The following is a 23,318-nucleotide window of genomic DNA, read 5'->3' on the forward strand; positions in this document are numbered from 1 at the left end:
CCTTCGTTTTTCCAAACTAAATAACCCCAAGTTTAATAACCTGTCTTGGTATTGCAGCCCACCAATTCCTCTAATAATCTTGGTCGCTCTTCTCTGCACCCTCTCCAGTTCAGCTATGTCCTTCTTATATATCGGTGACCAGAATTGTACACAGTATTCTAAGTGCGGTCGCACTAGTGACTTGTACAGAGGTAGAACTATATTTTTTTCATGAACACTTATACCTCTTTTAATACATCCCATTATTTTATTAGCCCTGGCAGCAGCTGCCTGACACTGTCCACTAAAGTGAAGTTTACCATCCACCCATACACCCAAGTGTTTTTCTGTGTCTGTTTTACCCAGTGTTCTACAATTAAGTACATAATCATAAATGTTATTTCCTCTACCCAAGTGCATAACCTTACATTTATCTACATTAAACTTCAATTGCCACTTCTCAGCCCAATCCTCCAATTTACATAAATCTCCCTGTAATATAAAATTATCCTCCTCTGTATTGATTACCCTGCAGAGTTTAGCATCCTCTGCAAATATTGAAATTCTACTCCGCATGCCCCCAACAAGGTCATTAATAAATATGTTGAAAAGAAGCGGGCCCAATACTGACCCCTGTGGTATCCCACTATGAACTGAGACCCAGTTCGAGTACGTACCATTAATAACCACCCTTTGTTTCCTATCACTGAGCCAGTTTTTAACCCAGTTACACATATTTTCCCCTATCCCCATTATTCTCATTTTATGTACCAACCTTTTGTGTGGCACCGTATCAAAAGCTTTTGAAAAGTCCATATACACAACATCCACTGCATTTCCCTGGTCCAGGCTTGAACTTACCTCTTCATAGAAGCTGATCAAATTAGTTTGACAGGATCGATCCCTCATAAACCCATGTTGATACTCTGTCATAAGGTTATTTATCTTGAGATACTCCAGTATAGCAAAACTCAAGAAACCCTCAAGGATTTTACCTACCCTAGAGGTTCAACTTACCGGCCTAGAATTTCCCGGCTCAGTTTTTGTCCCCTTTTTGAATATTGGCACCACATTTGCTATGCGCCAGTCCTGCGGTACCGACCCTGTTATTAAGGAATCTGTGAAGATTAAAAATAATGGTCTATCGATCACAGAACTCAATTCCTGTAGTACTCTGGGGTGTATGCCATCCGGGCCCGGAGATTTGTCAACCTTAGTGATTTCGAGGCTGCGGCGTACTTCCTGCTGGGTTAAGCAGGTAATATTCAAGGGTGAATTTATGGTATCACTGGTCATATCATCTGCCATGGCATTTTCTTGTATAAAAACCGTAGAAAAAAAGTCATTCAGCAGGTTGGCTTTACCCTCCACCATTTCACCAAGACTATTTTTAAGGGGGCCAACACTATTGCTTTTCAGTTTTTTACTGTTTATGTAGTTAAAGAATATGTTAGGATTATTTTTACTTTCTCTCGCAATGAGTCTCTCTGTCTCAAACTTAGCTAACTTAATTTGCTTTTTACATATTTTATTTAATTTTCTATAATTATATAATGCCTCATCACTACCTACCCTCTTTAATTCTTTTAAGGCTTTCTGTTTTTCTTTTATTGCTTCCCTTACAGCTCTATTTAGCCATAGGGGTTTCCTCCTATTTCTAGCATGTTTGTTCCCATAGGGTATATTTTCTGCACAAGCCCTATTCAGGATGCTCATAAAAGTCTCCCATTTGCTTTGTGTACTTTTATTACTTAGTACATCATCCCAGTTTATTGCACTAAGATCATCTCTCAACCGTTTAAAATTTGCTTTCCTGAAGTTTAGTGTCCTTGTAGCCCCTCTACTATACATCTTACTAAAGAATACATTAAAACTTATTATTTTGTGATTACTATTTCCCAAGTAACCCCCAACTTGTATATTTTATATGTGGTCTGGCCTATTGGTTAGTACAAGGTCTAGTAGTGCTACCCTCTTGTGGGGTCCTGTACCATTTGTGAAAGGTAATTATCTTTCATTGTTATCAAAAATCTATTTCCTTTGCTGGAATTGCAAGTTTCTGTTCCCCAATTTATATCAGGATAGTTAAAGTCCCGCATAATAATTACCTCTCCAAGACTCGCTACTTTATCAATTTGCTTTATGAGGAGATTCTCTACCTCTTCCATAATATTCAGCGTCTTATAACACACCCCTATCAGTATTTTATTATTCATTCTCCCCCCCCTTATCTCCACCCATAGGGACTCTACATTCTCAGTACCCTCACATATGTTGTCACGCAGGATGGGTTTTAAGGATGATTTCACATATAGACACACACCTCCCCCTCGCTTATTTGTACGGTCATTCCTGAATAGGCTATAACCCTGTAAATTAACAGCCCAGTCATAGCTCTCATCCAGCCATGTCTCTGATATCCCCACTATATCATAATTTTTTTCCAACAATATTAATTCTAATTCCTCCACCTTATTTGTGAGGCTTCGGGCATTAGTGTACATGCACGTTACGTATGACTCTGTACCTCTATTCCTGCTTACTGTATTAACTGTCCTAACCCTTCCCCCTGTACCACCCCCAATTTCATTACTTGTGCCCTGGTCACTCCCTGCACTACATTCCCCTTCTATAAAGTGAATACTCTGTGTATCTAATCTAATTATGTGTTCTACATTCCGCTGAGACATTTATCTAATCCTATATTATGAAATACAGTTGTCCAAGCCATGTATCTAATCCGATCATGTGTGATTGCTGTGCTTTTTATTTACTGCTATCATATAAGTGTCACGCGGTGTTCAGCTCTAAACTCACCAAGTGTCTAACCTGCTACCTGGTGCTTTTGAGTTGCTCAGTAAAGCTGGGTTTACACACTGCAACATCGCAAAGGACATCGCTGTAACGTCACCGGTTTTGTTACGTAACAGCGACCGCCCTAAAGCCTGCTTTACACGGTACGACCGATTGTGCGATTTCACAATCGATCGTACCCGCCCCCGTCCTTTTTGCGTCACGGGCAAATCGCTGCCCGTGTCGCACAAAGTTAGTAACCCCCGTCACACATACTTACCTCTCGTGCGACCTCGCTGTGGGCGGCGAACGTCCACTTCCTGGAGTGGGAGGGACGTTCGGCGTCACAGCGACGTCACACGGCCGCCGGCCAATAGAAGCGGAGGGGCGGAGATGAGCGGGACGTAAACATCCCGCCCACCTCCTTCCTTCCACATAGAGACGGCGGCGGCCGCGGGAGGCAGGTGAGCTGGTGATCGTTCCCGTGGTGTCACACGGAGCGGCGTGTGCTACCACGGAAACGATGGTCAACTAAATTAAACGATATTATGGAACGTAACGAGCAGTACCCAACTCACGATTTGTGAGCGATACTGCGTCGCTAGGAGGTGTCACACAGGCCGGCATCGCCAGCGATGCCGGATGTGCGTCACAAAAACAGTGACCCCGACGATCTATCGCACGATAGATTGCCTGGTGTAAAGCAGCCTTTAGTCTCTGGTGAGCTGTCAAACAGGCAAACCTGGCCAACAACGCAACAGCGATCCGGACCTGCAGAGCGACCTGGCTGGTTGTTGGGGACGTTGATAAGCAGCTTTTTGAAAGGGAAGTTGCTAACAAAGTCGCTGCAAAGTCTTCACACACTGAAACTTCATGCTGCACAGCGGGAAACAAAGGACCTAGGAATGGTCCTGAACGATTTGTAGCGATCAGCAACTTCACAGCAGGGGCCAGGTCGCTGATGTGATTCACACACTGCAACATCGCAAAAAACATCGCTATTGCGTCACAAAAACGGTGACGTTACAGCGATGTCGTTTGAGATGTTGCAGTGTGTAAACCCAGCTTTAGACTCGGGCATACTAGTAATTGGCCTACCAGGAGTTAATTCCTGCTTGCCTGTAGATTGTTGCTAAAGTCACAGCTTACTGGATACAAAGCACAGCCACTTCCGCCCTTTAAAAGATGATGAAACCTGTTCCTCCTTGCCGATTATTGCTTAATTTGCGAACATTGGTCCTTGTGCTGTGGTGATCTAGTTCTGTTATCTCCTGTGTTGTGGAAATATCCTCATTGTTTGTTTATTTCCTCCCTGATTCTTTATTTCCTCCTGAGTATGTATTGTCTTACCTCTGTGTGTGTGCAGTGAGTATAAGTTTTGTTTTTCCCTGTCTACCTCTGTGTGGGATTAACCACTGCTGTCCTGGCCCTCCCAGAGGGTGGGGGAGAGGGGGTATAGACCAGGGCTATTCAGTAGCTAGGGTTAGGAAGGTGGCCCAGACATCCTCACCATCAGACGTATCTTTGGGAACAGGGACAGGAGCTAGGGCCAGTGTAGGCGCCCCCCCCCATTCCAAGTTACCTCGTTCGTCACACCCCATGACAGTAGGATATAGTCCATATATCTTATCATATGAGATACAGTCCGCTGATCTGTATAACCTATCATGTAAGAAAGTGACTCCTGAGCTGTCTACTTACTGCGACTCAAGCACTGCAGCCACAATTATATGACTGCTTGACTCAGATCTCTGTAGAGACTAGTAAGCAGGTCAGTGACAACAACAAAAAAAAAAATGACAAAAAATACTACAGTGATATAGCCACTATACAGTTATAAGCCGTCCATCCATGGAGTCTCTCAGTTTCTTCTTCTGTTGGGCCGCACCAAGCATAACTTCCCAGACACTGTTTAGAGACGGGACTATTTTCCTTCACCATTAATCTTCCTTATAAAATAGCCCACAAGTTCTCAGTAGGGTTTAGGTCAGATGAGAAAGCAGCAGAGTTAGTAAATATCATGGTTTTCTTGAACAATACAGACTTGTTCCTCCACCACAGATGCTCCTGTGTTTCCTTCAGTCTCTGATGACATCACTACATTATCATTATTACACCGGATTCTTTATGATGTTATATCGTCATCTTCTCCCCATTCAGGTCCCTACAAAATCTGATCCGCTCAGTGGAGATCTTCTATATAAGAGAATTCTGCTGATTGACCCATCAAAGATGGATATGAACAGGGACAAGATGGCGGAGAGGATATTATACCTCACCCTAGAGATCCTCTTCCGGCTTACTGGAGAGGTGAGAGATTCTGATTACGTCACATTACACCATTCTTATCTATGGGAATAACAGATGGACAGAACTGGAGAGGTGAGGACTCTGGAAATGTCTGTAGTGAGATTTATTACTGTGTCTCTCCATAACCAGGATTACACAGTAGTGAAGAAGACCTCTAGTGAGCGCTGTCAGGCCCCTGTGTCTGAGGGATGGGGAAGACCCCTGAGCCCAATCACGGGGCCTCCACCTCACCCCCCGATACATGAGGACATCAATGACCAGAAGATCCTAGAACTCGCCTACAAGATGATTGAGCTGTTGACTGGAGAGGTGACACTGCTGGGAATGCTGGGACATTATACAGTAACGCTATGAAGGTATCGGGGGGCTGACGGTATCATTGTATGTGTCAGGTTCCTATAAGGTGTCAGGGCGTCACCGTCTATTTCTCCATGGAGGAATGGGAGTATTTAGAAGGACACAAAGATCTGTACAAGGACGTCATGATGGAGGTTCCCCAGCCCCTCACATCACCAGGTAATAGACAAGACTAAATACACACAGCCTATAATTATCTGTATGTAAGGAATGAATTCAGTCCCTGTATGTGTCTCCTCCAGGTCTATCCAGTAAGAGGACAACACCAGAGAGATGTCCCCGTCCTCTTCTCCCACAGGACTGTGAACAAGAAGATCCCGATGTTCCTCAGGATCATCAGGTAGATGGAGAGAAGGTGCCATGAAATCTCCCTATGATGTGTAGACGGCTGTGAAGGTCTTGTGCTCAGTCTTGTTTTATCCTCCAGTATTATATGTGTTATACTTGTGTAATGAGAGCGGTGGAGATGGCAGGATTAGAGCTGATCATAGATGGGACTTCTCCATCTGTCTGTGACTTTTACAATATTTGTTTCAGGGGGAAGATCTGCCCCATATTAATACTACAGAGACATATGTGAGGGGTGATGAGCGGAGTAAAGAGGAGATTCCTACAGATGACCGCCCAGGTGAGTAGTGACCACTAAATGCAGAGAAGTCACAGATTCTTCTCATTCAGCAGCTGCTACAATGTGATACTAAAAGGAAGGAACAAAACTTATTAGTCTACAAATAAGGTGTAAGAGGTTTCCCGTACATCCAAGACATGGGGAATTGCAGTTTATAGTGGAATGAATATCCTTTTATTTAGATATGAAATGAACATGGAAACGGTACAATCTCCTGCAAATTGAACACAAATAGATGTTTATACAGTGGATCTAAAAAGTCTATGCTCCCCTGATAACATACCAGGTTTTGTCATGTAATAATAATCCTACCAAGAAGAATAATTTCAGATATTTTTCCACCTTTAATGTCGCCCATAATCTGTACAGTTCAACTGAGAAACAATCTGAAATCTTTTTTAGTGAAAAAAGAACTAAAATCTTTTGATTGCTTAACTATTTACACACTTTGTGTTTGAAACCGCTATGCATCAATCTGCTCAGCTCTATAATATGGTGTCTGCAGATTGGACTGTATTTTCCTGGTAATGGGTTCCCCTGAACGCCTCATGTTTTGTTTTACAATACGCTTCCGCAAGTGGACACATTGGTATGTCCTGGAAGTTATGTGGGCAGAGGAGATGTGCTCGCACGATCACCTCTGGGAGCTCGGCTTAAGTGATAGCGGAACTCCTGCTGCATCAGCCAGATCTGGTTATCCCTCTAAATATCGTGATCAACAGCAATCGTAGCATTTAGAAGGTTAGGAGAGAGAGCTCCTTATCCTACCTGAACATTACCCGATGATTGCCATGACAGCAGGAGGTCAAATAATGAGCTTCTAGTCTGACAGCTATGGTGTCCTGTTAGATCATGCCAGTAGCATGATCCAACAGGCGTTCTGCCAGTGTCACACTGACAGTGTAATATATTGCAATGTATGTGCATTGCAGTGTACCAGTGATCAGACTAATAAAAGCTAAAGTCCCATAGAAGAACTAATAAGGGGAATTTAAATTGATTTTTTTTTTTTTTTTTTTGTAGAAAAATGTGAAATATGTTAAACCCCCCCCCCCCCACACACACACACACACACACACACACACACACACACACACACACACACACACACACACACACACACACACACACACACACACACACACACTGGAGAAAAAACCCCCAAGACAAATATTACGCAATAAATACAAATATTTATGCAATAACTAAGTTAAACCAAAAAAAATAGGCTGGAATGATCTGATCTACTGTGTAAATCTGTAACAGTAGTTAACCTTCTTATCATAATTGTATGAAGGGGTTATCTCGTCCCACAAAAATTAAGCCTCTATACAAGTCCGTCAACGGAAAAATAAAAAAAAAGCTATTAGCTGCCAGAATATAGCGATGCAAAATATATAATATATATATATAATATATATATATATATATATATATATATATATATATATATATATATATATATATATATATATATATATATATATATATAAAAATGTTTTGCTATGAAATTGTTTACGTGTGAATGAGGTCTTCGCACAGACCAATGGAATAAACCTGTCCTCACATTTTCTGAATTGCTGTTTTTTGTTAATTCTGCCTGCCAGAAATCGTAATAGAAAGCGATCAAAAAATGTGTGCCTGAACATTGTACCAATAAAAATGTCAACTGATTCCGCAAAAAAACAAGTCTTCACTTTACTCTCAGCAAAAAATTATAACTATCAAAATATGGTGATGCAAAAACTTTTTTAAAACATTGCATTAGTGTGTGATAGTAGGCAAACATAAAAACCTGATATTGCTGTAATTGCACCAACCGAAAGAATAAAACAGTCTTACCACTTATACTGCACTGTGAATGGCATAAAAAATGGATAAAATCAATTCTTGACCTGCTGTTGATTTGTTTATTCTGCCTGGAGAAGATCACAGTAAGACTCGGCTCACATTTATCCTGCGCTGTGCGCTGAGCACTTACGTCAGATTTACGTGTAAATCTTTGAAGTACGTGATTGTGACAAAAACCTGACGTAAGTGTTCAGCATAGAGCACAGGATGAATGGGATCCAAAATGTTCCCAATAAAAGCTTGAACCCGTTCCATGCAACAAAACAGTCCCCACTCGGGTCCATCATCTCTTAATGGTAATATAGGCGGCTTCCACGTTACTGGTAGCACAAAGGCTCTCTAAAAGCATCATGGCTTCCCCAAAAAGAAATCCAGCAAAATCTGTACTCCAAAATCTAAATACCTCTCCCCTTTCCCCCCACAGCGTGTCTAAACCTCATTTAGCGTCACATATTTACTTAGGTTGAAAAAAGACCTAGGTCCAACCTTCCAGTTCTGCATTTGGTCACTAAGTCATTTATAACCAACAGTGTTGTGTGTACTGAGGAAATCATCCAGCCCTTTTTTAAAAGCTGTTATAGTATCTGCCATTACTACCTCTTGTGGTAGGGTATTATTCCACAGTCTGACTGCTCTAACTGTAAAGAACCCTTTCCAATTTAGCTGCCGAAATCGCTTTTCTTCCACTCGCAGTGAGTGCCCCCTGGTCCTTAGTATTGTCTTTGGAAGAAATAAGTCATGTTTCAGTCCTTTCTATTGACCACACATGTATTTATGCAAATAAATTAGATCTCCTCTTAGACGTCTTTTTTCTAAGCTAAACATATCTAACTTTTTCAACCTGTCATCATATGGGAGGTCTTCCATTCCTTGTAGTAGTCTAGTTGCCTGCCTTTGAACTGACTCTAACTTCTGAATGTCCTTTTTAAAATGTGGAGCCCAAAACTGGATCCCATATTCCAGATGTGGCCTTACAAGTGGTTTATAGAGTGGTAACAATACGTTGGGATCACGGGATCTAATCTCTCTTTTTATACACCCTAGAATCTTGTTTGCTTTAGCAGCTGCTGCTTGACATTGAGTACTGTTGCTCAGCTTATTTGTAATGAGAATACCCAAGTCCTTCTCCTGTTCTGTAGTCCCGAGTTTACTTCCATTTAATGTATATGCAGTTATAGGATTACTCCGTCCTACGTGCATTACTTTACATTTATCAACATTAAATCTCATTTGCCAAGTATCTGCCCATTCTGACATCTTATCCAGATCTTTTTGTAATATTTTACTATCAAGGTCAGTTTTTAATATCCTACATAGTTTGCTGTCATCAGCAAAGACTGACACTGTACTATCAATCCCATCCACAAGGTCATTTATAAAGAGATTAAAAAGAATCGGTTCTAGCACAGATCCCTGCGGCACCCCACTGCTGACTATAGCCCATTTAGAGAATGTACCATTTATGACTACTTTGTTTCCTATCTTTTAGCCAATTCCTTACCCAGTTGCATATAGTTTCCCCTAGTCCTTGCTTCTGGAGCCTCAATATAAGGCTAATATGTGGAACAGTATCAAATGCCTTTGCAAAATCCAAATAAATCACACCAGCTGCATTACCAATATCCAGGTTTGCACTTACTCCCTCATAGAACCCCAACAGGTTGGTTAGACACGGCTTATCTTTCATGAATCCATGCTGTTTGTCAGTTATTATATTATTTTCTGCAATATATTTTTGCATGTCATCCTTTAAAATGCCCTCAAAAACTTTGCATACTACTGATGTCCGGCTTACTGGACGGTAGTTGCCTGGATCTACCCTCTTACCTTTCTTAAATATCGGTACCACGTCAGCAATCCTCCAATCCTGAGGCACCAACCCTGTTACAAGCGAGTCTAAAAAGATGAGATACAGCAGTCTGTTGATTACTGAGCTCCATTCCCTCAATATTCTTGGATGAATGCCATCTGGCCCTGGGGATTTGTCAATGTTTAATTTACTCAGACGTAGGCGTACTTCTTCATGTGTTAAAATAATTATATTGTGTGGTGATTTTGATTTTCACTTTCACTTTGATTTTTGACTTGTTGACTGATCCCTGGTACAGTCAGTTCCTTGGTGAACACAGATGAGAAATTCCTATTTAATATCTCAGTCTTTTGTTTTTCCTCTATAACTAACTTATTATATTTTAAGGGGCCAATACTATCCTTTGTCATGTCCTTTTTGGCATTAATGTATTTATAAAAGATTTTTGGATTTATTTTAATGTCCTTGGAGATTTTTGTTTCAGTAGCTAATTTTGCTTGCTTGATTTCTTTTTTTAAATTTCCTATTGATATCTTTTATGCTTCTGAAATGCTATTTCTGTATTCTCAGCCTTCAAGATTTTAAACGCCCTATGTTTTTGTTTTATTATACTTTGTACAGTCCTATTTATCCATAGTGGTTTCTTTTTATTCCTGAACATTTTATCACCAGAGGGTATACAGTGCCTACAAGTAGTATTCAACCCCCTGCAGATTTAGCAGGTTTGATAAGATGCAAATAAGTTAGAGCCTGCAAACTTCAAACAAGAGCAGGATTTATTAACAGATTCATAAATCTTACAAACCAACAAGTTATGTTGCTCAGTTAAATTTTAATACATTTTCAACATAAAAGTGTGGGTCAATTATTATTCAACCCCTAGGTTTAATATTTTGTGGAATAACCCTTGTTTGCAATTACAGCTAATAATCGTCTTTTATAAGACCTGATCAGGCCGGCACAGGTCTCTGGAGTTATCTTGGCCCACTCCTCCATGCAGATCTTCTCCAAGTTATCTAGGTTCTTTGGGTGTCTCATGTGGACTTTAATCTTGAGCTCCTTCCACAAGTTTTCAATTGGGTTAAGGTCAGGAGACTGACTAGGCCAATGCAACACCTTGATTTTTTTTTTCCCTCTTGAACCAGGCCTTGGTTTTCTTGGCTGTGTGCTTTGGGTCGTTGTCTTGTTGGAAGATGAATTGACGACCCATCTTAAGATCCTTGATGGAGGAGCGGAGGTTCTTGGCCAAAATCTCCAGGTAGGCCGTGCTATCCATCTTCCCATGGATGCGGACCAGATGGCCAGGCCCCTTGGCTGAGAAACAGCCCCACAGCATGATGCTGCCACCACCATGCTTGACTGTAGGGATGGTATTCTTGGGGTCGTATGCAGTGCCATCCAGTCTCCAAACGTCACGTGTGTGGTTGGCACCAAAGATCTCGATCTTGGTCTCATCAGACCAGAGAACCTTGAACCAGTCTGTCTCAGAGTCCTCCAAGTGATCATGAGCAAACTGTAGACGAGCCTTGACATGATGCTTTGAAAGTAAAGGTACCTTACGGGCTCGTCTGGAACGGAGACCATTGCGGTGGAGTACGTTACTTATGGTATTGACTGAAACCAATGTCCCCACTGCCATGAGATCTTCCCGGAGCTCCTTCCTTGTTGTCCTTTGGTTAGCCTCGGCACGGGTGGAAACTTTCAAAGGCTGTCCAGGCCGTGGAAGGCTAACAGTAGTTCCATAAGCCTTCCACTTCCGGATGATGCTCCCAACAGTGGAGACAGGTAGGCCCAACTCCTTGGAAAGGGTTTTGTACCCCTTGCCAGCCTTGTGACCCTCCACGATCTTGTCTCTGATGGCCTTGGAATGCTCCCTTTGTCTTTCCCATGTTGACCAAGTATGAGTGCTGTTCACAAGTTTGGGGAGGGTCTTAATTAGTCAGAAAAGGCTGGAAAAAGAGATAATTAATCCAAACATGTGAAGCTCATTGCTCTTTGTGCCTGAAATACTTCTTAATACTTTAGGGGAACCAAACAGAATTCTGGTGGTTTGAGGGGTTGAATAATAAATGACCCTCTGAATAAACTTTTCACAATTTAAAAAAAAAAACAAAAAAACAAAGAAATAACATTCTTTTTTGCTGCAGTGCATTTCACACTTCCAGGCTGATCTACAGTCCAAATGTCACAATGCCAAGTTAATTCCGAATGTGTAAACCTGCTAAATCTGCAGGGGGTTGAATACTACTTGTAGGCACTGTAAATTTTTTTACAGGACTCTAGTAGTATATCCATAAGGCCCCGTCACACGCAACGACTTATCTAACGATATATCGCCGGGGTCTGTGACGCACATCGGGCATTGTTAGCGACGTCGTTGCGTGTGACACAAATAACGGCCGTTAACAATCAAAAATACTCACTTGATCGTTGACACATCGTTTACTTTCAAAATATCGTTGATTGTAGAGGTCACAGGTTGTTCGTCGATCCTGAGGCAGCACACATCGCTACGTGTGACACCGCGGGAACGACGAACTGCAGCATTCCTGCGTCCGCCGGCAATGAGGAAGGAAGGAGGTGGGCGGGATGTTACGGCCACTCATCTCCGCCCCTCCGCTTCTATTGGGCGGCCGCTTAGTGACGCCACTGTGACGCAGGACAAACCGCCCCCTTAGAAAGGAGGTGGTTCACCGGCAACAGCGATGTTGCTAAGTAGGAAAGTCCATGTGACGGTCCAAACTGTTTTGTGCACCACGGGCAACGGTTTGCCCGTGACGCACAAATGACGGGGGCGAGTATGCTTGCTAGCGATATCGTTAACGATATCGCTGCATGTGACAGGGCCTTTAAACTTACCCCATATATGTTCAGTATCCCCAGTTACCATAACTTTGTCCCAATCTACACATTTAAGCTCTTCCCTTAATTTGTTGAAATCAGCTTTCCTAAAATTCCAGGTTTTAGCATTTCCCCTTTGAAATGTTCTATTGAAAATTACGTTGAAGCTTACCATATTATGATCGCTGGTGCCCAAGTGCTCCCGGACCTGTAGATCTGAAATTGTGATCGGTCTATTTGACAGGATCAGTACTTGCAAATTATCTCCCCTCGTCGGTTCATCTACAATCTGAGAGAAGAAATTGTCTTGAATAGTAGATAAGAACTTACAGCTTTTAGCACAACCAGAAGATTCTATGTACTGTATGACTGGATAGTTGAAATCCCCCCCATAATAAGAACCCGATTTATTATTATTAGCTGCCTTTTCAATTTGTTCCAGCATTTCACCCTCTATTTGTTCAGGTGTGTTAGGAGGCTTATAGCAATCTCCAATTAGAATTTTTTCATTATTCCCCCTCCCCATGTACATTCACCCATACTGACTCTACATTGTTGCAGTTCCCCCCAATGTCATCATTCAACACACCCCACCACCTTTTTTTTTTTTGTCCTTTCTGTCCTTTCTAAATGTAGTATAACCCTGTATGTTTGTCACCCAGTCATGGCTTTCATCCAGCCAGGTTTCCGTAATGCCCAACACATCATAATCCATGGTTGACATGGATTTCTCATTTATGTAGTAGGGTCACTTTTGGGATGTTATGCTGTTCTGGCACCTCAGGGACTTTAACAATGTGAAATGGCACTCCCAAATTATAAAAGTAAAACGCTTGGGGCTAATACAACATTTTAGCGGTAAGAATGTAGTAATTCTTTTTCACCACCCATTAGTATACAATTATATTATGCACATGTGGTGTCAACATGCTCACTGCACCCCTAGATTAATTCAGTGAGGGGTGTAGTTTGAAAATTGGGGTCATGGCACTAGGAGTTTTGCACAAAAACTCACCGATTGTCATGGTGGCATCAGATGCTATTCACATTACAGATCCTGACACTTCACCCTAAGGTTTCTCTGGTGCTTCTGAGCTACATGGGCAGGTTCGGGTATCGATCAGCTGTAGGCTCATTCATGATCAGGTTAGCAAGAATTAACCTCTGCTAGCCTGTTGATTACTTCAAGGATCATGTTATTTTAAAATATTTTTATTTTCAATAATTAAGAAGGGGGACGAGGAATTTGATACTATTTCGTAGTTGAATATGATTGAATACAACATAGATGATAAAAGATTTTTATATCGTAAAGCTTCTATTAAAGGTTACGTATAAGATAGGGATTGGAAGGATATAGGGAAGGTTGGGCTGTGGAAAGTCGTGTAATTTAGTTGGGGAAATAGGGACAGAAGGAAGGAAAAATTAGGGTAGAGGGTAAGGGAGAGCAAGGCTTAATTGATCATTAAATATAACTAAAACATATATACAAATTACATGCGAACAAATGATCTTATCTGTGACGACAAATTAAATGACCATATTATTTCATGAGTTGTAAGAAGATACCCCCTACGTCATGTATATTATGACGCACAAATATTTGCTCACGTGATCCCTTCTCGGAATTGGTTCTATGGATTCCATCGTTTGTAATATGGGGCGAATAAATTATTTGAAATGTTTTTCATATTTTTTATGAAGGGCAAGGTTTTTAACTATTTGTAATATATTAGGGAGGTCGATTTTCTTCCAATTGGCTGCAATTAGGTTTTTAGTAGTGAGTAGAGATGAGCGAGCATGCTCGCCGCTACTCTGTGCTCGCCCGAGCATCTCAGTGAGCTCTGAGTACCGGTGAGATGCTCGGGCAGTTGCTCGGCTCTCCCTCTCCTTGCATGTAGGCGGTATTTACAGAGTCAGCCCACATGCAGGGATTGGCTGTCTCGCACTGTAATGCCACAACCAATATGGCTGTGGCATTACAGTGATAGGCTGGCCGCACAGTGTCATCAGCTCTATATGACATCTGACGGCGCTGTATGATCCACAGTCAGCTAGTGTAGGGGGAGGTGCTGCTGAACCAGAGACGGATTTAGTGTGTAGGTAGCGTAGGTACTAGGAGACATTAGGTCACTGCTGCCACCGTTGCCATAGTAACCTACCAAGCATGTTACTATAGCATCGGTAACCTCTGATTACCCGGGCCGCTATGCACTGGCTCCTTCAGGAGACGCAGGAGTTAACTCCCTGTTTACCGGAGATCGGATATCACCATTTCTGTAGTACGCCGCTTAGTAGGTTACTATGGCAATGGTGCAGCAGTGACATCACCGCCTACCAACCCGCCGCAGCCTCTGTTCGACTACACAGCACGGGGAGGAGCAGCGTTCATCCTCCCTGTGCTGTGTGATATAGCAGAGCTGCATGGGTAGAAGACAATAGAAGACAAGGATCGTGGAGGGGTGAGAGAGAGTAATAAAGATAGAATGCCTAAGTGTGTATGTGTATTTATTTATAATTAAGTATTTTTTCTGTTTTTTTTTTTTTTTGTTGTTTTTTTTTTACCCTTTATTGGAGATTCTTAATGGCCGGGTCAAACTTGGCCTGACATTAAGAATCTCAGGCTTAATACCAGATGGTAAAACAAAGCTGGTATTAACCTCTTATTACCCAACGTACCACCCGTGCCAGGGCCGCTGGAGAGTTGGCTACAGCGCCATAAGATGGCACTTCCATGAAAGCGCCGTTTTCTTGGGTGGCTGCGGACTGCTGTTTGCAGTGGGGGGGGGGGGGGGGGGGGGGGGTGGATTCCCAGAAAGCTTGGGCCAACCGGTGCTGCGGATTCCAATCCCCAGCTGCCTAGTTATACCTGGCTGGATACAAAAATTGGGCGAAGCCCACGTGTTGTTTTTGTTTTTTTTTTTCTTTCAGTTTTTTGGAAAAAAAAAAGCGTAAGGGCTTCTCTTGATTTTCCATTGCGAGTGATAACCCCCACTGCTTGGTGTTAACAGCCAGTAGCTGCTTGGGTTACCCTTAGCTAGCAATAGAAAATTCAGCGGTATCCCACGCATTTTTTTTTTTTTTTACCCCTAATCTTTGTGTTAGGGATATGTGTTTGGATTTTTTTCTTTTATTTTTTTTTTTAATGATTTAAAAAAAAAAAAAAAAAAAAAATCTACATGGGCTTTGCCATATTTTTGTATGCCAGCCCGGTACAGCAGGCAGGTACGGGCTGCCCCCAACCCTCAGCTGCCTATTTGTACCCAGCTGGGAACCAAAAATATAGGGAAGCCCTTTTTTTTAATTATTTCATGAAATAATAAAAAAACAAAAAAACACGATGTGAGCTTCGCCCAATTTTTGTGCCCAGCCAGGTAAAACTAGGCAGCTTGGGATTGGAATCCGCAGCGCAGGTTGGCCCAACCTTTCTGGGCCTCCCTGCTGAGAATTGCAGTTCACAGCTGCCCGGAAAATGGCGCTTTCATTGAAGTGCCATCTTCTGGCGCTGTATCCAACTCTCCAGTGGCCCTGGTGCTGGGTGGCTCCCTGGGTAATAATGGGGTTAGGGCTAGCTGTGTATTATTAGCTGTCCCTAAGCCCGAAATTTATGGTGTCACACCAATATTAGGCATGGCCACCATGAATTTCTGGTAAAGATAAACAAAAAACACAACACAGAGAAAAATATTTTTATTAGAAATGAAACACAACACAATTAGTGACTCCATCTTTATTGAACTAAAGAACCTCCCCCTCCGCCGTAATCCTGGGTCCAGGGTCCCACGATGTCCAATCCAGATCCAATATCATCTGATCGGTTTTCCGGAAGGCAAAGAGATCAGATGATGTGTCAGGTTCAAGGACCTGAATCACATGACACATGTATAAACATCTTTTAAACAATCAGTTGCTGCATCAGTAGAAAAAAAAACAAAAACTATACTCCTCTGTGCAGACTCCAGTCCGATCGCTCCAGGACCCGATGGTAATAAGCTGATGCGGTCACCTAACAGCATCAGCTGATCATTTAAATCGGCCTGGCGGTATAAAGTCGGCCTCACCGCTGGACTTATACGATCAGTTAATGCAGTCAGGTGGCCGTATCAGCTGATCACCGGCAGGTCCTGGACATTTTTGAACTTTCTCTAGACCGCCGGAAAAATTCTCGGGTATCCCATAGGCTAACAGTGGGCTCGGTGCTTGGGTCGAGCGCCCGAGCATTTCAAAATGCTCGACCTGAGCATTGAGCACCCGAGCATTTTACTGCTCGCTCATCTCTAGTAGTGAGGAAAATATGGATAATAATGGGTCTGTATATGGAATCTTTTTCTTCTAGTTCTAAGGAGAGAAGGGCTTTTTGAGGGGTGAGTACAATGTTAGAATGACTGATGTTGTTGATTAATTTCGATACTTCCGACCAGAGTTCCTTTTAGTGCTGGACACCCCCAAAAGACATGCACGAAGTCAACAATCCCACCACAATTACTCCAGCAGGGGTGATATCTTTGTTAAATTGGTGAATTCTTGATGGAGTAAAGTACCACCTCATTAGTATTTTTGTATGTGTTTCTAGAAGAGTCATACTAGAACTAGAAGAGTTTGTTGCTTGTAAGCTTTCTTGCCACGTTTCTTCTGAGATCTGTTGCTTAAGTTCCTTTTCCCAAGCAAGGATAAAGTTGGTTTTCTCAAATTTGGTATCTTTTATTATATGATGATATAGCTTAGTACTACTCCAGACTCCACTGAGGGTTGGGTTACAGAATAGGGGATCTATAAGTTAAGGTAAAGGGTTCTGGGGGCGTGGCCTGGACGCAGAGCGGGAAAGTCACATGGTGGCTCGGCTCCGGTGGAGATCTCCAGTTTAATGATTCCTGTGACCCTCCCGGACCTGCACTTAGCACCCAGTGACACTTGGGGGATCCCTGCCGACGTGAGACTCTAACTGGGAGCGCTAATGGACCGGGAGAAGGAGGAAGAACGCCGACACCGCTCACCTTGAGAAGGCCTGCATCTCTGGTGAGCACACGCGGCGAAGGGGAAGTCCCGGAGCGTGGTCACGGTGAGCGGTGCCTTTACAAACATCGGGCAGTGCTCTGGAGGAGGAGAGCGAGCAGATGCCGTGGGAGCAGCAGTGAGGAGCAGCAGCTTGAGACCCCCAGAGCACGGGAACACTGACACCACTCACCCTGAGTAGACCTGGTCTCCTGGTGAACGCACACAGCGGAGGGGGAGTCCTGGAGCGGGGGTGCGGTGAGTGGAGCTATTGAGGCAGCTGGTGCAGTGGTCTGGAGGAGGGAAACGAGCAGGTGCTCTGAAGGCAGCGGTGAGGGGCGGCAGTCTGGGGCCCTGAGTGGAGTGGAGAAGAGCTGCGGTGCAGCTATCTGACGTCCTGACCTGGGGGCTCAAGTCTGATCCTGTGGCAGTGCAGGGAGAGGGGTGCTTCGGTTCCCTCTTCCATGATATAAGTAAAGAAGGGAGAAGGAAGAAAATTCGGGGCAGTGCTGCAGAAATGTCTTTTCAGAGCCCGCCTTTTCTCTATATAGAAAAATCCCTCACTTTCTGCATTGTACTCTGCTGCCATCTTGTGGACATTGGAATAATAGCTTGCTGTAAAGAGATTTCCACGGGACGGAGCCATGAAAGAGATGTACACCCCTGTATATCTGGGCGGTAAGACAAGCCCCCCTCTACTCAGACATTAGAGGACATAAGTGAACAACTATAATTTTAACGGTCTTACATCAATAAACAATATTGAAAGGCGATATAATACACTGTACAGACTAGGTGACGATCTGGCTGGGGTGAGGAGGAGAAGAGGTCCAAGCTGGTCATACAGATTGAAACGGGGGCAGTCGTTTGTGATCCCTCTAGACAAGTTTTTTACTAAGAGAGACTGTGCTGTGAGTGACCCCATGCCACCAAAGTCACAACGACAATCAACCCATAAAAGCAATCAAGCGAAAAATAAAACTACGCGGTTGGGTTCCGTGGATATGGACCTGGACTCTACGCCTTCACTGTCTGCTTTGGTGTCTCAACAGGAAGACGGAGGAGGGTCACGCGACTCCCCATCAGAATCTGAGTCGGGAGATATGGAACACCATTTTGATCACAGAAAATTAAAAAAGTATCTGGATCTCCTTCCTACCAAGGAAGACTTCAAATCCCTGATCTCGGAAGTAAAAGAAACCTGTAAGTCAGAGATTAACTCAATCCGCCAAGATGTTGGGCTACTAGCAGATAGAGTGGACTCGGTGGAAAGGGATCACGATACCACTAGACAGTACATCATCAAATTACAAAAGAACGTGACTTCTTATGCTCAGGCTCTGAGTGAAACTAACAAACATCTAGAGGACCTAGACAACAGAGGGCGCCGTAATAATATCCGAGTGAGAGGCGTCCCTGAGGCTACAGGTAATGAGGACGTCCATGCCATACTTAACCATATTCAACACTGTACTGGAGCGCCCTACAACTCAAAGGATAAAATTGGACAGAGCACATAGAGCATTACGCCCCAGGGGGCCTCAAAATCAATCTCGTGACATTATTTGCTGTGTCCATGACTTCCAACTAAAAGAGTCTTTCATGGCCAAAGCCCGTACTTTGAAGGGAATTGAATATCAAGGGACTCGGATCCAATTATTCCCTGATCTATCTTGGATCACCTTACAGAAAAGGAGACATCTGCAGCCACTACTTGCATCCTTAAAAGATAAGGACATCCGATACCGCTGGGGGTTCCCGTTTGCCCTCATAGCCTCAAAAGATGGTCGTACAGCTGTGCTACGCTCTACTCAGGACCTCCCAGCCTTCTGCACTGACCTGGGAATCCCTTCACCCTCCCTGGTAGACTGGGAATTAGAGATGCCATCCAATCCACCCCGTCCGGTCTGGCAACAAGTGGACTCTAAGGGGGGATCTCCCTCATCACGGCCTAAGGCACGACCGGCTCTGACCTGAGATGACAATTTTATTTTTTCCTTCTTCTAGGAACTGGAGCCTTGAGTTTGAGTCTCTGGTTTCAAGCTGCAGTCCCCCCCTTGGGGGGTGGTTTCATGCCCTCCCCGATTTATTATAGGGACTTTGGTTGGTCCTTTCTTTCATAAGTAGCTGTTCACTTTCTTCTTTTTCTTTTTTGATATTAATATATCTGGTTAAGATTCCTCATACCATTTGCATTGGTTTGCTACTAGGGCGATGAGAACTGAATACTCCCCTCTCTTAGATGTTTAGAATCTAGCTTTAGATACTGACTGTGATAGCAGTGTGTCCATAGCTACAAACCCCCTTTAAGGGTTAGAGTTACCCTGGTTCCTCCTACGGAAGAGTTGGTATAGGAGGTTAGGGTTTAGATATTGGTAAAGTTTTAAGTTATGCCAAATTTTTCTTCTTTGACCCTGACCGGGGAGGACGGAAGCGGAGGTGAAGGCTTTCGCCTGTGGCTTCACTCCTCTCCGGTAACATTTGTGACATGTAAATGTTATGCTCTATATGTTATGTGTTTTGTCATTGTCTTTTACCATTCCTTATGTGTTTACCCTGATTGTGGTGAGGGAATCTTCTGTACCCCATTGAGAGCCATCCATCATGGGCCGTCAGGCAAGTTTGAGATGGGCAATACCCGGTTAGCCTTTGTATGTAATGTTAATTTTGCTTTATACTACTAAAACTTAAAATATGGTTAAAATTTTAACACTAAATGTTAAGGGTTTAAACTCAAACATTAAGAGGCGAATGGCACTAGGTGAGATGCGGACCCAGCGAGCTGATGTGGTTTTCTTACAGGAAACGCACTTGAATCTCAACGGGAACTGCAATTTCACTAAACACCTTTACCCTACGATTTTTTTTAGCCTCCCAGGAAATGAAAAAAGCCGGTGTGGCGATTTTGATATCAAGGACCTGTCCCATTCAAGTTACTACCTCCCTGGCAGACCCACAGGGTAGATACCTTATCCTACAAGGGACATATAAGGAATTTCCAATTCTTTTGTGTAACATTTATGCCCCTAACACCTCCCAGATCCTCTTTTTGAACCGGGTATTCCTCAAATTAACACGCCTTCCCCCCTCAGTGTGGATTGTGGGTGTAGATTTTAACACTATTTTCTCTGACTCCTTAGACAGGTTGACCATTAACAATCAATTGTCGAGCCCCTCTCAACGTAAATTGACAGCTGCCTTTCGAAGACTGATCCGCAGGTTTGCCTTATTTGATTTGTGGCGAGTTAAACATCCCTCAGAAAAAACCTTTACCTTCTACTCTCCCCCTCATGGTACACACACCAGGATCGATTTCTTCTTTGGCAGCATTCAGGCCCTTAAATTGACGGGCAAAGTGGATATTGGTGCAATAACGGGGTCAGACCACGCGCCAATGACTCTCACCCTAGATCAGACAACTTCACGTACAAGAGTCTGCCACTGGAGGCTCAATGAGTCCCTCCTCAAGAGAACTTCCTACAGAGACAAACTGGAAGCAGGATTGATGGAATACTTTGAGAACAATGAGGGGTCACTGCCCAATTTTTCTACTGTTTGGGAAGCCCATAAGGACGTCTTTAGAGGGCAAGGCATAGCATTAAGCTCCCGCATCAAAAAAGATAGACTATATCAGAGAGATCAGCTCCTTAAAAGTCTCAGAGACTTAGAAAATAGGATGACCCTTAACCCATCAATACGTACCCTTAGAGCTATAGTAAAGACTCGTGCCCAACTGAAGGACCTAGAGGTCAATATAACAGAAAAATTGCTACTTTATAGAAAGCATAAATACTATGACAAAGGAAATTAATCTCACTCCCTTTTAGCCCGCCAACTTAGAGAGGATAGGGGGAACTCATCCGTTTATGCCTTGAGAGATTCGGGAGGGAATACGTTCTATGACCCCACTAAAGTTGCAAAGATTTTTCAGGATTATTTGTCAAGATTGTATTCTTTGCCCAGCACTCTTCCTACAGACCCAGGAAAACAGAGGGAGCTAATCCACTCCTTTCTTGAGCAGTGTAAGCTGCCTACCCTTACTAAGAATGCTGTAAACACACTGAATAATGAAATCACGTGTGAAGAGGTAGGAGAGGTGCTTAAATTACTTCCTAATGGAAAATCACCGGGTCCAGACGGTCTGACATACTTCTACTACAAGGCGTTTGCGGATCAACTTACCCCCTATTTAGTTAAATTATTTAATAGCTTCCTCACGGGCTCCCCTATACCCACAAGTATGTTACATTCATATATTACGCTTATACCCAAACCGGGGAAGGATGCTATGGAATGTGCCAATTATAGACCCATAGCACTCCTTAATGCTGATTTGAAAATCTTTACTAAACTACTAGCTCTACGCCTTTCAGTTCTACTTCCTCACCTAATACATAAAGACCAGGTGGGTTTTGTCCCATGTAGACAGTGAGGGGACAATACCAGGAAGATCGTTGACTTAGTAGAGGTTGTTAATAAGACAGAGAGTGAAGCACTGCTTCTTAGTTTGGATGCGGAAAAGGCGTTTGATCGTCTGGGGTGGCCATTCATGTTCGAAACATTGCATCATTTTGGAATTTCGGGTGCATTTATTACTACCCTGAAAAGTTTATATTCATGCCCCTCAGTTTCGGTCAAGCTTCCTTATGCCACATTTCAACCCTTTCAAATACACAACGGCACTCGTCAGGGATGCCCTTTGTCCCCCCTTCTTTGTCATGTGTATTGAACCATTGGCTGCTGCTATTCGCAATGACCCTAATATACATGGAGTAATGGTACGAGATAAGGAGTTTAAGCTATCTCTATATGCGGATGATGTCCTATTGATCTTGTCCCAACCACATATCACCCTCCCGAATTTGCATTCCTTGTTACTACAATTTGGAAGGTTGTCAGGGTATAAGGTCAATCAGAACAAAACGGAAGCTCTGCCTCTTAATATTCCACAGGTGCGGGTTTCCTCCTTACAGGAAAACTACAACTATAAATGGAAAAACATATCCTTGACATACCTTGGGATACAATTAACATCTAAGTATAAGCTCTTGTACCAGCAGAACTATCCTAGCTTATTTACTGAGATAAAAAGGCTCCTGCTCAATTGGAACAAGCTCCCATTGTCTCTGTTTGGAAGAATCTCTGCAGTCAAAATGTCTGTTCTGCCAAAGCTACTTTACCTGTTTGAGACCCTTCCGGTGTGTGTACCATACAAAGAATTGCACAACATTCAGTCTAGTATACTTCACTTTGTTTGGGCCCACAAGAGACATAGAATCAAGAAAACAACATTAATTGACAGTAAACTGAGAGGAGGCCTGGGGGTCCCTGATATTACTAAGTACTATTGGGCAGTACACTTACGTCACATCCCTGCATGGTCTAATCGCAGTGCCTTCTCTAGATGGATGGAAATAGAGAAGTTATGGCTCGCCCCAATACACCCTAACTCCTACCTTTTGGGGCACCTCATCTAATAAGCCTGACCCACATACCCTGGGCCCTATAGACTTCACTAAGAAGATATGGGACTGTTGTGTCAAAAAGTTTCCACTTAAATCTGAATACTCTCTATTGACTTCTTTTCTTTTTAATCCCAGAATGCCAGACGGTATGCAGGGTACAGCGACTAAAACGTGGTTTGACAGGAAACTCTTTTGCTTTGCTAACATAGTAGACGCACGTTCCAGAGTCCTTCTCCCCTACGCCACCATAGCTGCTAAATTTAATCTCCCAGGCAATTCCCAATATCGGTAT

The 23,318-nt window shown here is 43.1% G+C and overlaps 1 protein-coding gene across 1 annotated transcript in view; it reads left to right on the forward strand.

Annotated features, from left to right (window-relative positions):
- Window positions 1–5,506: 5,506 nt before the first annotated feature.
- LOC142312351 (uncharacterized) overlaps window positions 5,507–23,318 on the forward strand; it is a 101,205-nt gene continuing 83,393 nt past the window's right edge. The window contains exons 1-3 of the mRNA XM_075351289.1: window positions 5,507–5,598; window positions 5,682–5,779; window positions 5,977–6,067. Of these exons, the coding sequence (XP_075207404.1) occupies window positions 5,514–5,598; window positions 5,682–5,779; window positions 5,977–6,067 (274 nt within the window). The 5' untranslated portion in view covers window positions 5,507–5,513. The remainder of the gene's footprint in view (window positions 5,599–5,681; window positions 5,780–5,976; window positions 6,068–23,318) is intronic.

This window comes from Anomaloglossus baeobatrachus, chromosome 5 (assembly GCF_048569485.1).
Source record: "Anomaloglossus baeobatrachus isolate aAnoBae1 chromosome 5, aAnoBae1.hap1, whole genome shotgun sequence".
Classification (NCBI taxonomy): Eukaryota; Metazoa; Chordata; class Amphibia; order Anura; family Aromobatidae; genus Anomaloglossus; species Anomaloglossus baeobatrachus.